The 14,981-nt window shown below is 32.5% G+C and overlaps 1 protein-coding gene across 4 annotated transcripts in view; it reads left to right on the top strand.

The window, feature by feature from the left end:
* Bmpr2 (bone morphogenetic protein receptor type 2) overlaps positions 1-14,981 on the top strand; it is a 172,868-nt gene that overhangs the window by 81,229 nt on the left and 76,658 nt on the right. For all 4 annotated transcript variants that reach the window (XM_071618897.1, XM_071618898.1, XM_027942014.2 and 1 more), the window contains exons 2-3: positions 5,989-6,159; positions 7,022-7,192. In XM_071618897.1, coding sequence (XP_071474998.1) covers positions 5,989-6,159; positions 7,022-7,192 — 342 coding nt within the window. The remainder of the gene's footprint in view (positions 1-5,988; positions 6,160-7,021; positions 7,193-14,981) is intronic.

The following is a 14,981-nucleotide window of genomic DNA, read 5'->3' as shown; positions in this document are numbered from 1 at the left end:
TAATAACAGTATTTGGTTAAAAAAAGGAATACTACAAATAGTTACTATTTTCATAGTAGCAATTTTTTTCCTTTCTCTCCTCCTTTCTGAAGGCAGGTAAATGGTATCTTTTACTGTTTGCATGATGATGATGCTGATTATGTCTATAATGACAGTTAACCAATGCAGAAATGATAAAATTATGCCATACCATCACACCCTACTTTCTTTGTATAGTTTCATGTCAGTTGAGTGGGAAATGCGGAATAGCTGTCACATCTGTTCCTGGAAATTAAATACAGCATATTATTAGCAAGTATTGATCCAGGATGTTTTCATTTCATTCTCAATAATTTGGCTATACATGTTGGGGGAAATAATAAAATACTATAGAAAAATAATATACCATTTTCAGCTTCATTTTTAGTAAAGTGGTAGAAAGACTAGATTATTATTGCTCAGATTTTGTAATATTTGAATTAGAATATGGTATTGAATACAGTGCATATTGATAGGAAAACTTTCTGCCTTTCACACTGTCAGGGGTAATTGCTGTATTAAAATAAATTAAATCAGTTTGTTCTTTCTCTTAGAACTAGTGAAGTAACCCTATAGCTTGTTAAGGGAGACAGGCATGTAAGCAGATAAAATACTATAATACCCTGTGGTACAATGCTGGGACAGACATGAACTTTGGGAGTGCAGAGCACATAATATAACAATTTGTAGATTTCACTGAGAAGTTGATATTAAAGCTGGGTCTTGAAGATGAGTCTTAAGTTTTTCCAGAAAAATGTCATTCTGAATACTAAGAACATTATGTAAAGATCATTATGTATAAATAAAGGTCATGAAAGGCCTCAGCATGTGAGTGTGGTTGGGGATGGAAATTGAGGAGTGGAGTGGTAAGAGAAGTAGATTGTGTGTCCCAAGGATGACTTATCCATTAGGCACAGTAGACCTCCTGCCCATAATATTTCTGGAAGCTCATGAGATGTTTTATTTTTTTTTAATCTAAAGAAAAAATAAACTTTTAGGTTGAAGAAATGTTTATATTACCTTTTTTTAATATTTATTTTTTAATTGTAGTTGGACACAATACCTTTATTTTATTCATGTATTTTTATGTTGTGCTGAGGATTGAACCCAGGGTCTCCCATGTGCAAGGCGAATGCTCTAAGGCTGAGCAACCACCCCAGCCCCACATATTATCTTTATGAAATATAATTTGAATGTCTGTTATGGGGGAAAGGCCCATGAAAACAAAAATTCCTAGGACCCACGAAAGTAATTTTGTGGCACTATTGGGTCTTGATTATGAAGACCCTTATATGCTAACCAAGAAGTTTGGATTTCTAGGAGCATCAGACAATAAATTAACAGATTTTAAGTACAATCAGCATAGTCTTTTGTGACAATGCCTTTATCAGCAGTTTGGATGAGAGTATTTCCAGTTTATTGTGGTTATGCTCAACAAAATTGTTTTAATGTTTATATCCAAATTTCACCTGTTAAAAATTAGAAGAACATGAGCATGGTGGTGCATGCTTGCAATCCTAGCTACTATAGAGATTGAGAGAAGCTTACAAATTTGAAGACAGCCTGGGAAAGTTAGTGAGACCCTCTCTCAAATCACTTGGTCAATCAATCAATCAATCAAGAATATTTTTAAAAGATTGGGGATGTAGCTCAGTGATACAGCCCTTGCCTATCTTGCACAAGGCCCTGGGTTCAATCCCCACTACTGCAAAAAACAAAAACAAAAAACCAATAATTTCTCTTTCAAGACCCATGTCTAAACACTGATTGTCTAAATATGTCCCTTAAAAGAATTTATTGACAGTATATGTCTAATCAAAATTTTTCTAGTTATTGACAAATTTAGACTACCTACATATAAATAACCAGTCTCTGTATGTAATCTGTGATGATATAATTTTTCTAGACTATACTGTTTCTAATTGTAGTCTTAATTTCATCCTTACTTTTCCTACATTATTTATGAAGAGTTCAAAACCTTATTATAGGTATGTGTCTGAGACTGATTCCAATAAATGGCTTTTAGAAAGCTACGGACACTGGTTTACAAAATGAATTTTTCTTGGTTTTGATTAGGCTAGTAAGTTTTTGCAATCTTTATGTTGGTTAAGAATCATAATTTGAAAGTATTATTTTTTTAATATTTATTTTTTAATTGTAGTTGGACACAATACTTTTATTTTTAAATTTTTATGTGGTGCTTAGGATCAAACCCAGGGCCTTGCACATGCTAGACGAGTGCTCTACTGCTGAGCCACAACCTCAGCCCAGAAAGTATTATTTTTAAAATAACAAATATAATTGGCCTACACTGATGCCCTCATCACCAAATAATTTCTTAGAAATGCACTGAAATTATTTTAAGAAAAATAGTTTAGGAAAATAGAGATGTTAAAGATTGTACCTTTATTGCTTTAATATTAATGTAGCTTTTTTTTTTTTTTTTTTTTTAATTAGGGGTGGGGAGTAGTTAGGAGAGGTTGGATTATTTTTGGTTTTTTGTTTATTTGCTTTTTGGTACCTGGGTTTAAACCCAGAGGCGCTTAACCACTGAGCCACATCCCAACCCGTTTTATTTTTTGAGACAGTATCTCACTAATTTGCTTAGGGCCTTGCTAAATTGCTGAGACTGGCTTTAAACTTGTGATCCTTCTGCCTCAAGTCTCCTGAGCCTGTGGGATTGCAAGTATCTGCTACCATGCCCAGCCAGATTTATTTTTTGTCTAGCTCTATAACAACTTTAGATTTCTGTCACCAAGTTATATAATAAGGGCACTAAAAATTATATATGTGTCTATTTTTCATGTATTCTTTTACAAAGATATATCTTTTCTTTTTATTCTTGAATAAGGCATGTTTTGATCTACCTGCTTCCAGGTACAGTCCGATCCCTACTTACTTACTCAATATTCAGTATAAAATCCTAGTCGAAGAAAGTAGCAGAAGAGGAGAAGGTGTAAAATTAAGTTTATCTTGGTTGTGGAAAACTAAAGTTATTAAATTCATAAATTTATTCTAAACTTTCTAACAATCAAGACAAAAAAAAGAAACAGTAGATTATGTAACTTTGATGTCTAGTAGGAAGTAAGAAGGATTTTTACCTGCGCAGGATAGGGAGAAGGAATTATGCCTCATGGATAGATGCCTTTCAGATTTATAAGTTTTTTGTTTGTAGTTAAATTTCATAACTGAATCTTTGTGTCATATGTAAACATATATTTAGTTTTAATTTTTATAATAATTAATTTGGTAAAATTTGACAATTAGGGGATAACCTAAGGAAATGCTGTTCATTGTTAAATGGAAAAGGTAATATAGTAAATATGATTAAGCTTGTTGTTAAAAGAATTAGAGCATGGACCAACTTGATAAAAACTGTGGTAGAATCATTAGACTAATGTCCTAGAATTTGTTTTTATAAATAGGTAGCACTATATATTTTGGCTATTTAGTTGATACTAGTAAATAACTTCTAGAGGACTACCTAAAGTGATTTTATTTTATTTTATTATTTACTTATTTTAAATTTTTATTTGTTCTTTTTAGTTATACAGTATAGTAGAATGTATTTTGACATATCATACATACATGGAGTATAAATTTCCATTTTGTGGTTGTACATGATACGACGTTTTACTGGTCATGTATTCATATACAAACATAAGAAAGTTATTTCCAATTAATTCTACTGTCTTTCCCATCCCCAACCCTCCTTCTATCCCCCGACTCCTCCCTGTCCAATACAGGTGAAACTCCATCCTACCCTATCCCCACATCCCTGTCTATTGTCAGTTAGCATCCACATATCAGAGAGAATGTTCTGCCTTTGGTTTTTTGGGATTGGCTTATTTCACTTAACATGATAGCTTCTGAGATGAGACGAGATCAGGCGCATTCAGGGGGTATGGCCATAGACCACTTAACATGATAGTCTCCAGTTCTGTCCATTTACTGGCAAATACCATCATTTCATCCTTTTTTATGGCCGAGTAATATTCTATTGTGTATATGTGCCACATTTTCTTTATCCATTTGTCTGTTGAAGGGCACCTAGGTTGGTTCCATAGTTTAGCTATTGTGAATTGAGCTGCTATAAATCTTGCTGTGGCTGCGTCACAACAGAATGCTGATTTTAAGCCCTTTGGGTATATGCCAAGAAGTGGATAAGTGTGTCAAATGGTGGTTCCATTCCCAGTTTTCCAAGGAATCTCCATACTGTTTACCAGATTGGTTGCACCCATTTTCAGTCCCACCAGCAAAGTATGAGTGTACCTTTTCCTCCACATCTTCGACAATATTTATTGTTTCTTGTACTCTTGATAATTGCCATTCTGACAGAAGTGAGATGAAATCTCAGTGTAGTTTTAATTCACATTTCTCTAATTGCTAGAGATATTGATCATTTTTTCATATATTTGTTGACTGATCGTATTTCTTTTTCTGTGAAGTGTCTGCTCAGATCCTTTACCCATTTATTGATTGGGTTATTTGCTTTTTTTGGTGTTAAGTTTTTTGATGTTTTTATATATCCTGGAGATTAATGCTCTATCTGAGGTGCTAAAGTGATTTAAAACATACAAATCAAGTCTCATTTTTGTTTTTCACTAATTACTGTCTGTGATTTGGTCTATCCAAGTAAGATGCTTGAGGGCTAGAACTCTACTACTTGTGAATATTCTTTTGCCTACCCCAATTCTTTAAAAGTACTTTCCATTATAGGAAATATAGCAGTTTTATGTGTATATATATATATTGGCTTAGACACTTTCATTTCTTCTCCAGAATTTTAGTTTCGTTCAGAAGCATTTATTTTAATAAATTTTAATAGATCATTTCCATTGCTAAAATTCTTGTGAATTATGCCATAAGAGTAGATACATAAAATGAATAGAATGAGTCAGAATCCCAGGAGGAATATATTGGCCAAGTGGATTAGATTAGTCTTCTGACTGATCAAACACATTGGCAAAGGCTACTTTAAGTAACTAAATAAAGATCAAATGTTGCATTTGATAACATTTTACTTCTTTGGGATTCTCACCAATGTTGATAAATGTTTGTTAGCCAGGAAGTTGTGTGACAAATATTGAATAGAAATCAGTTAAATTATTTTATGTGCACAGAGAAAAATGAATTGGTATTAAAATTACATTAGTTTGTCCCTTCAGTATGAAGAACTGTTGAGCAGTTCTGGCTGTTGATATTTTAAATAGTGGAAAGTAATTTTTTTCTTGCTCACCTAGTAGATTTAGTTTTATAAACAGATTTAATAAGGTTTAATTTATATACCATGAGATTTACTCATCTACATGAACAATTCCATGTTATTTATTTAGTAAATTTATAGATTGTGTAACCATTATCTAATTTTGAAATGCATGTCACTCCAGAAAGAAACCATGTGCCCATTTTATAGTCATTCTTTGCATCCTTAGTATACCATGCCTAATAATTTAACTTTCTGCAATACACTATAAAACACGATCAAAATGAGTATTGTAGAATTTTCCAAAAATTTTAGGCCTGTAAGTTTGTGTATTTCAGCATTGGAGATTGAACCTGGTGCCTTGTACATGCTCAACAAGTGTTCTATCACCAAACTATGTCTCAGCCATGTTTTTTGTTTGTTTTAAAGATCGTTTTAGAGCATGGACATTTTCTTTGATGATATTTCCTTGTTTGGACACCAAATTATTTAATAGAAGAAAGAGCAGTGTAATAATATGAGGAAAAGAAGATTGTTTTTGGGAAATGAGGGTTTTTTTTTTCATATTTGCTTCTTACTTGGGTGTTACAAATTAATTAATTACCAGAAGGAAGTTATCGAATAAAGTAAAATTTAAAAATAAAATATTTGAATTTGAAGGATTCATTAGGGAAAATTATGTCATTGAAATAACCTGGCTTTTATATAAAGTTTTATAGAGATTATAACAAATTAATTCATCATTGTTATTCTCTTTATTTTAGCTTCCCAAAATCAAGAACGGCTATGTGCATTTAAAGATCCATATCAACAAGACCTTGGGATAGGCGAGAGTCGAATCTCTCATGAAAATGGGACAATATTATGCTCAAAAGGTAGCACCTGCTATGGCCTTTGGGAAAAATCAAAAGGGGACATAAATCTTGTAAAACAAGGCAAGTAATGCTTTTCTTACCTGACATGGAATTTCATACAATTGAAGTTTATCTAAAAATGTTATAAAAATAGATTAAGATCTTCTTCATAAAAATAATAAATTTAAAAGTATGTCTTGAAGTATTCCCTGAAAATATTTCTAACCTCTATATAATATTTCATTTTCTTTATGTATCACAATTTACTTACATATCATTCTATTGTTGGACATTGTTTTCACTGTAATATATACTGTTGCAGTAACAACTTTGAACATAAATCTTTGTATCTGATTGTTTCCCTCATGTGGATTTGTTAGATTATAAAACACATCATGGGCTGGGGATATGGCTCAAGTAGTAGCACGCTCGCCTGGCATGGGTGAGGCACTGGGTTCGATCCTCAGCACCACATAAAAATAAAAAATAAAGATATTGTGTCTACCTAAAGCTAAAAAATAAATATTTAAAAAAATATATGAGTATTTTAAAGACTGTATAAAAAGTGCCAGGTTGCTTTCTAAAAATGCCATCATTTGCATTCCTTTTAGCATTGTATGAGAGTGTCTGTGTTACTGAATCCTTGTTAGGATTGCATATTATTATTTTTTAAATCTAGAACTATTTAATTGGTTACCTTACTATGGTTTTAATAATTCTTAAATTAATGATGCAATAAAACATTTTGTTCATGTTTTTCCCCCATGAAATGTCCATTGTTTCCTTTGCCATTTTTCTGTTTGTCTTTTTATTGATTTGCAAGACTGTCTTATAACTTCTATATTTACTCTTAGATTTATTGCGGTTATTTCTTAGTTTGTTGTTTTCCTTTTAGTTTTGTCAAATTGTTTCCTAACTTGTTTTTATTAATACTGGTTTATAGGATGTTGGTCTCACATTGGAGATCCTCAAGAGTGTCACTACGAAGAATGTGTAGTAACTACCACCCCTCCCTCAATTCAGAATGGAACATACCGTTTTTGCTGCTGTAGCACAGATTTATGTAATGTCAACTTTACTGAGAATTTTCCACCTCCTGACACAACACCAATCAGTAAGTAGTTAAAGTAACTTATCTTTGTAATTCCTTTCTCCAGAGATTTTGAAAATATAAAATAAAAATTCAGGGTTGATAGGAGTGGGAGACTTGCAGCATCTTAAAATGATATATGGCTAACACTTGAAATCCAGAGATGCACCAGAACTGGCAAGACATCAGTATATTATCAAATAAGTTTGAATCAAAATATAGTACTCCTAAGGAGGGGAATTTGACAATACTAAGGAAACTGTAGCTGGGCTAAGTGGCAAGTGCCTGCAGTTGCAGCTACTTGGGAGGCTAAGGCAGGAGCATCACTTGTGCCCAGGAGTTTAAGGTCAGCCTAGAGAGACTCTTGTCTCCCCGCAAAATCCCAGAAAATTACATGGGTGTTTTCTCTTCCACCCAGCATTCCCATTTCTAGAAGCTTATTTGAAAAGATAAATCATTAGTAGTATGAAAATACATAGACACAGTTATTCATTGTGGTATTATTATTTATAACTAATTAATATTGGAAATTACCTATGTAGTTTTTACTTTTGGTATAATGTCATTAGCTACATATGCAGAAAAATTATATGCAAAAATTTAAATCATTTTAAAGGTAAAGGAACTAATATAAGTAACTTACAAAAGCATTATTTGAGTATATATATATATACACTCTTTTGGGGAAGATGATATATGAAGGGTTAAGAGGAGAATTAAACAAATCTTGAACTCTTTTTAGAAGGTTTTTGTTTTAGTAGTATAGTCAAAGCAATTCTGAAACAGTGTAGGTGTATTGTAGTATTATAAATATATACAGTAGTGTTCTTGGGAGCCAGGTTTCTTATTGAAGAAATAGGGATAAATAGTTACCAAACAGGGGAAGACAGAAGAGAAGCCTGTGCAAATAGATTATAATTCTGGTTACTGATGTGGACTTAGGTCTTTTAAACTATACTTGTTGGTATGTTAAATACATATATACATGGTTGTATAATAGATATGCATATTTGTATATATTCGTATGTGTATAAATTTATTTATATATACACACTAATTTTTTGACCTTTTTGTTTTTGTCTACTTTTCTATTTTTGTCTTCTTTCTCTCTTTCTACCTTTTTTTTTTTTTTTTTGTGTGTGTGTGTGTGTGTGGTGCTGGGGATTGAACCCAGGGATTGAACCCATGTGAGGCAAGCACTCTACAACTGAGCTATATCCCTAGTCCCCTTTCTGCCTTTCTTGTTTTATTTTTTTCTTTATTTTTATTTCTTTCCTTCTTTTCTTGACCTTCTTTCTTTGAACCTGGGACTTCACACATGCTATGCAAAAGCCCTGAGTTACATTCTCAAACTACATATAAAGCATTGCTAAAAAGGACAAAAAGCCAAAGTACCCCAGTAGCAGTAATAATGTTTAATGGCCATATTTTTGTCTCTAATACTATCCTTCACTAGAAGAACTAGGGCTCCTTGAGAGAACAACTTATTCTAGGATGCAAGCAGGGTAGTAGTTTATGACAAGCATGAAATAGAAAGTATTGCCCCCAAATATAATGGATAAGCCTATCATAAGAATGCAGGAGCTGGGGCTGGGGTTGTGGCTCAGTGGTAGAGTGCTTGCTTGGCACATGTGAGGCCCTGGGTTCAATTCTTAGCATCATATACAAATAAATAAATTAAATAAAGGTCCATCATGAAAAAAAAAAAGAATGCAGGAGCCAGCTTGAAATAACTTCCACAGGCTAAATCTGGGGCGACTTTAGTGCTAAAATAATTAAATATAGTAATGAATTATGAACCATTGGAAGGAAAATGAATTCATGAGTAGAATGTCAAGTGCTAACTGGTAAATATAGGAGTGTTGGAGTTGGCAGATCTGGGGTTAGGGTTGTAGCTCAGTGGTATAGCACTTGCCTAGAACATGTGAGACACTGGGTTTGATCCTCAACACCACATATAAATAAGTGAAATAAAGGTATTTTGTCCATCTACAACTAAAAAAAAATAATTAAAAAAATCACACAAGAGTTATCAAAGGATTGTAAATCAAGAGTTTTAATGAGGAACCAGGATATTTGTATTGTTTAAAAGTGTCTCCAACATAATTGTAAGGGGAAAATTCAGAATATATAAGTGGAGAAATTGGATGACACCTTGAACAGGTCATGAAAATTAACATAATTAATGAAGGGCAGATGGACATCCACAGTACTTAGGGGATACAACATTATTATAATGTTATATTCTGGCCAAAAATGGATATCCTGAATCTCTATTACCAAAGTCAGGGGAGGTTATATATTTTAAAATTGTCTCTGTCATATATGACAAAGAAAAGCTATGGAAAAGGTATACATTAAAAGAGATTTAAAAGACTTGACAGATAAGCAGTACACCTAATTGTCCTTCTGAATGGGGAAAATATGGTAAAGGACATTGTTGGGTCATTTGACAAAAATGGATGATTAGAGATCAGTTTATTTAAATATTAAATTACTGAAGCTGATAACAATACTATGGTTTTACAAGAATACATCATATTCTTAGAAAATATTCTTAAGAAGTATTTAAAAAATAAAGGGCCATGATATATATAACCTACCATCTAATGATTAAAAAACAAACATAATATGCATGGGTGTGTATGTGTGTAGAGAAAGAGAATAATAAAGCAAATGGGGGTAAATGATAGCAAAGAGTAAATCTGTGTTAAGGTTTGTTTACTCTTCATCATATTTTTGCAAAATATATTGTAAGTTTTAAGTTTTTCAAATAAAAAGTTTGAAAAATTTTAAAGCTTTTTAAAATTTAAATATAGCACTTTGTAAGAATTCTCTCAGTCAACAAATATGGTGAGTCTATACTCAAAGACCTTCTGTTTGGGATTATTTCCTTTGATTTATTGATGAAACACTAAACTGAAAGCAGTAGAACATTTCTCTATGCAGACCATTAGCTTTAAAAAACATTTTTTTGGGTTGTAGATGAATAAAATACCTTTATTTCATTTATTTATTTTTATGTGGTGCTGAGGATCGAACCCAGTGCCCTACACTTGCTAGGCAAGCACTGTACCATTGAGCCACAACTGCAGCTCTGACCGTTATCTTTTATTAGGAGATTATTCTGAATTGGGTACATTAATTTTCCTCTAATTTTCATTTGTACATCTGCCTAGATGAAAGAGGTGAAGTACATTTGTATATCATTTTCCTCAAAGATCTTTACATTTATATTACATTTTAGATTACTACCTGGATCTTGGTTTCTGTAATCTTTTGATTTAAAAGCATGAGTATTGCCAACTAGGAATCATTAATTCCCAAGAAAAAGGCAGAGTGTTTAAAGTGCTCTAATTTGGGAGCATTAGCACAGTTTATGTATTTTATTCTTTAAACAACAGTAACAAAATCAAGTTAGTTGAAGTTAGCAAACAAGGTGAATATTGGCTTTTGCATTAATTTCAAGGAAAATAACACTAAAAATAATCACATTTAGCCTGCAAGTGCTAAGTGTTTAACCAAAATAATAAAATAGTTTTAAATATTGAAATTTAAAGAAAAAACCTAAAATATAAAATTGAGAAGCAGAGCTTTTTGTTCATGGCCACATAATAATAAGTAAAAAGTTTGCTGATGGTGATTTTTTTTCTTCTTTCAAATTTTATTTTAAAAGTGTATATATTTTAAAACTACTAAAAACATAGCATAAAGTTATCAGAAATAGAAGAAGAATAATGTAGGATGACTATTGGTGGGAAAGGATACATATTTCTACATTTTTGAATTGGTTGAGTCTTTAAAATGGGCATGTATTTGTGTATTACTTATATAATTAAAGTATCACCTGCTTGTTAATTTGAAAAAAAATAATAGAAAAATGACCATATGCCTGTGGTACCACCTACTCTGGAACCTAGGACCCCACCTCAAAAACAACAACAACAGCAAAAAAGAAAAATGACATAAGTAGAAAGGAAATAAACAATTTCCAATAGTCTCTACACCCATATGCGATCATTGCTAATATTTTCAATATTTTTTCCCAATATTTTCTTTTTAGTTTTTGTATAGCTGTATTAGTAGTATGTATTTTACATTTGCTTTTTTTGTTTAACAAAACAAGTATTTTCCAGATTATTATGTTTCACAGTTGTTAGTTTATAGTTACATAGTATTTCAAATCAACTAGATATTTTCCTTGTCCCTCCTCTTGCTTTTGGGCATTTAGGCTTATTTCCAGTTTTTTATTCCAATGAACATCTTTGTATGTACAGCTGTGTGTAGCATTATAATTCCCTGAATTGGTATTTCTGTAGCCAAAAGTAACAGTGTTAAAGTTATGTATATATCATTAAGTTGCTTTTCAGGTAACTGAAATAGTCACATACATCGGTGATGTATGAAAGTGCACATTTCATCATATCTTTAGCAGAAGTAGTATTACTAAAATAAAACTTTATTGAGAGCATTTTGCAAAATGATTTTCAGTTTTTATTAGAGATTCATGTTTATTTTTAGTTGTCTCATATTTAGTGTCCATTTATAGTATTGTTATTTAAGAATTTTTAAATTTAATTTGTTTTATATTGTGCCTGTTATAGGGTACCATTGCATGTATGTTTTGTGTAATGTTTGAATCAGGTTTAGTGTATCTATTTCCTTAATGATTATTTTTGAATAAAGAAGCAAACTAACTTTGAGAAAAATGATTTTTAAAATAGTCTGAAATCTGGTCATCTAACCCCTTTGTCAGTTTGCAGAATCTACATTTTAAATGATAATAATAAAAATATTTTAATATGCAAAATTTTTGTTTATTGCAAAATCTTTGAAGTTCAACTCTTCCTAATGAAACACCTTTAATATCTATCTTTCAATAAAAATTTAATGCTCATTTTATAGTGTGAAAATTATACTTTAATTAAGGTACTAAAATATTCATTACTCAATCTTCTGAGAACAGTATTAATGAAACATTAGCTCCACACCTCACATATCATTTTTGTGATGGATTATAAAACCTCGTTTTTGTACAATATTTTATACTTTCAGAGTTCTGTCACATAAATTCTTTTTTTTTTAATTTTTAAATTTTTTTTTTAGAGAGAGAGAATTTTAATATTAATTTTTTTTTTTTTTAGTTTTCGGCGGACACAACATCTTTGTTTGTGTGTGGTGCTGAGGATCGAACCCGGGCTGCACATGCCAGGCGAGCGCGCTACCGCTTGAGCCACATCTCCAGCCCCACATAAATTCTTTTAAGATGTCATCTTAATATTTAAGTAGTTCAATCAGAAATTAACCCTTCTGTCCTAATGAATAGGCTTACTATTCAGGAGAAATGGTCAATGAAGTGGTTGTATTTCTCAAGCAGAGCTGATTACAGCTTATTTTTCTTTAACTTTTTGCCTGTCATTTCACTGGTAGACAACAGTAAGTGTCAAGTGTTCATATATTACGCTCCCTGCAAAAATTTAATTTTTTTTAAAATTTGAATTTCAAGCTCTATAAAGGGTTACAAAAAATTGTACAAAGAACTATCCTTTACCCAGATTTACCTGTTGCTAGCATTTTGCTTTATTTTCTTATCATTGTTCTACCCTGTAGATACATATACATTTTATTATTTTTTTCTGAACATTTTCAAATAAGTTGCAGGTATTACATCTAAATTTTAACATGTTTTGTAATTGTCTCTTTACCTACCTTTTCTACTAAACTTTGAAGTGCGTGGTGATAAGGACTTTTTAAAATGCCCTTTTGTCTTCATAATGACTAGTGCAGTGTTAGGAACATGGAGGGCAATAAATGTTTGTGGGATATGTATTAATTAATATGTAAATTCTGAAATATTGTCAAATGCTGGGAAGTAATGTTTTCTTTTTAATCTGTCAAGATTAAATAGATCCATACAGTGGATCAGTAGTTTTTGAAAGCTGGTCACTGCCTGACTCAGTGGCACACACCTGTAATCCCATTGACTTGGATGCCAAGGCAGGGGGATTGCAAGTTTAAGGCCAGCCTAGGCAACTGTCTCAAAATAAAAAATAAAAAGAACTTGGCATGGTGACTCATACCTGTAATCCCAGCAACTCAGGAGCCTGAGACAGGAGGATCACAAGTCAGACTCAGCAGCTTAACAAGACCCTAAGCAACTCATTGAGACCCTGTTTCAAAATAAAAAATAAAAAAGGATGGGGATGTAGCTCAGTGGTAAAGCACCCCTGGATACAAGAAGAAAAGAGAGAGGTAGGGTTGTAGCTCAGTTCAGTGGTAGAGCACTTGCCCAGCACATGTGAAGCACTGGGTTCCATCCTCAGCACCACATTGAATGAATGAATGAATGTACGGATGGACGGACGCACGGACGAATGAGTTGTGTCCATCTACAATGAAAAATATATTTTAAAAAAAGGAGGGCTGGGGTTGTGGCTCAGTGGTGGAGCATTCACCTGGCATGTGCGAGGCCCTGGGTTCAATCCTCAGCACCACATAAAAATAAGTAAATAAATAAAGGTTTTTTTTTTTTTTTGTGTGTGTGTGTGTGTGTGGTTTTTTTTTGTTGTTGTTTTGTTTTGTTTTTTAAAGGAAAGCTAGGGGAAGGAGAAAGGGAGGGGAAAAGGGAGGGAGGCAAGCTGGTTGTTGTCTTCAACTAAAAGGGCAAATGCAGCAAAATAGTTTATGGAATAGCAAGTGCAGATAAAAACAAAAAACTAATTATTAACTCCTTCATTTTGATTCATATTTAGTTCCCCTTATCCCCACCTCAAAAAGGAATCATCAGTTTTCAACTTTTAAAGTAAAGCGAAATATAGGAAAGTTTTCCTAAGTAGTTGCTATTATGTGATCTCATTTCCAAACAAGCCTACTTGTTATAGCTTGTTTTATTACTGGTAAGGAAAAGGGTTATAAGTTTAATGGCCACATAATGAGGTTATATTCTAGGGAATAGCAAAGGGCATTTAATGTTCTCTGTTAAATCCCAATCATTTCCCTATTGTTTTCAGCTGAACAATTTACTTCCTTAGTTCAGTCCATTCATTGCTGTTTGTTGGAATGACATCTTTCTTATCAAGTATTCACTTACACAGTCACAACCCAACTTAGCAGCCTTCTTACCTCTATAACCTATATGTTCAGTGGTCAGACCAAGTAACAGTAGAAGAATATATGACTCACTGAGCATTATAGGTTAGATTTCTCTTGAGAAAAGGCCTTTCTTCTTTCAAGTTCAGTTGACACTGAAGACAATAAGGTACTTAGTAATAGAAACTAGAGCATATAATAGCAGTGATCCTTGAGAATGATACAACAGGAGTTTTTTGGGGAAATATGACAGACCAACCACATGACCATAAATGAATATCTGTAATTGTGCTGAACTAGGGTCTCACATTATAATCAGTCCTATCTGTAAATCTCCTATCTTGTGTTTTTGTAACTCAATTATAATTTTTCAAAGATTTTCTTTTTTCTGGTGAGTCTATGTTTCAAAGTTGTTTGTCTCTCTTAAGGGAAATAGGTATTAAATATGACTGCTTCCATTATATGGGAATGTTAAAAAAAATAGAAGCCAGTAGTTCTGAACTTGTTTAGTACAGTAATAAGTAGACCTACCTTTAGACAAAATGATGTAATTAAGGAAGATTAGGTTCTTTACTTCCCTTGAGATCTTATTCTCTGACCGCCCCACCCCTTTTTCCTTAGAAAACTCTCTACTGTGCCCAGTGCCCTGGTTTGAATCTATTAACTTTTTCAGTCACTTTCTTGCTTTCCCTCCCATCAATTCATCCTGTTCTTAGTCCTGTTT

This window comes from Marmota flaviventris, chromosome 11, assembly GCF_047511675.1.
Source record: "Marmota flaviventris isolate mMarFla1 chromosome 11, mMarFla1.hap1, whole genome shotgun sequence".
Taxonomy (NCBI): domain Eukaryota; kingdom Metazoa; phylum Chordata; class Mammalia; order Rodentia; family Sciuridae; genus Marmota; species Marmota flaviventris.
The sequence above is the reverse complement of the archived record's forward strand: the minus strand, read 5'-3'. Positions and strand labels throughout refer to the sequence as shown.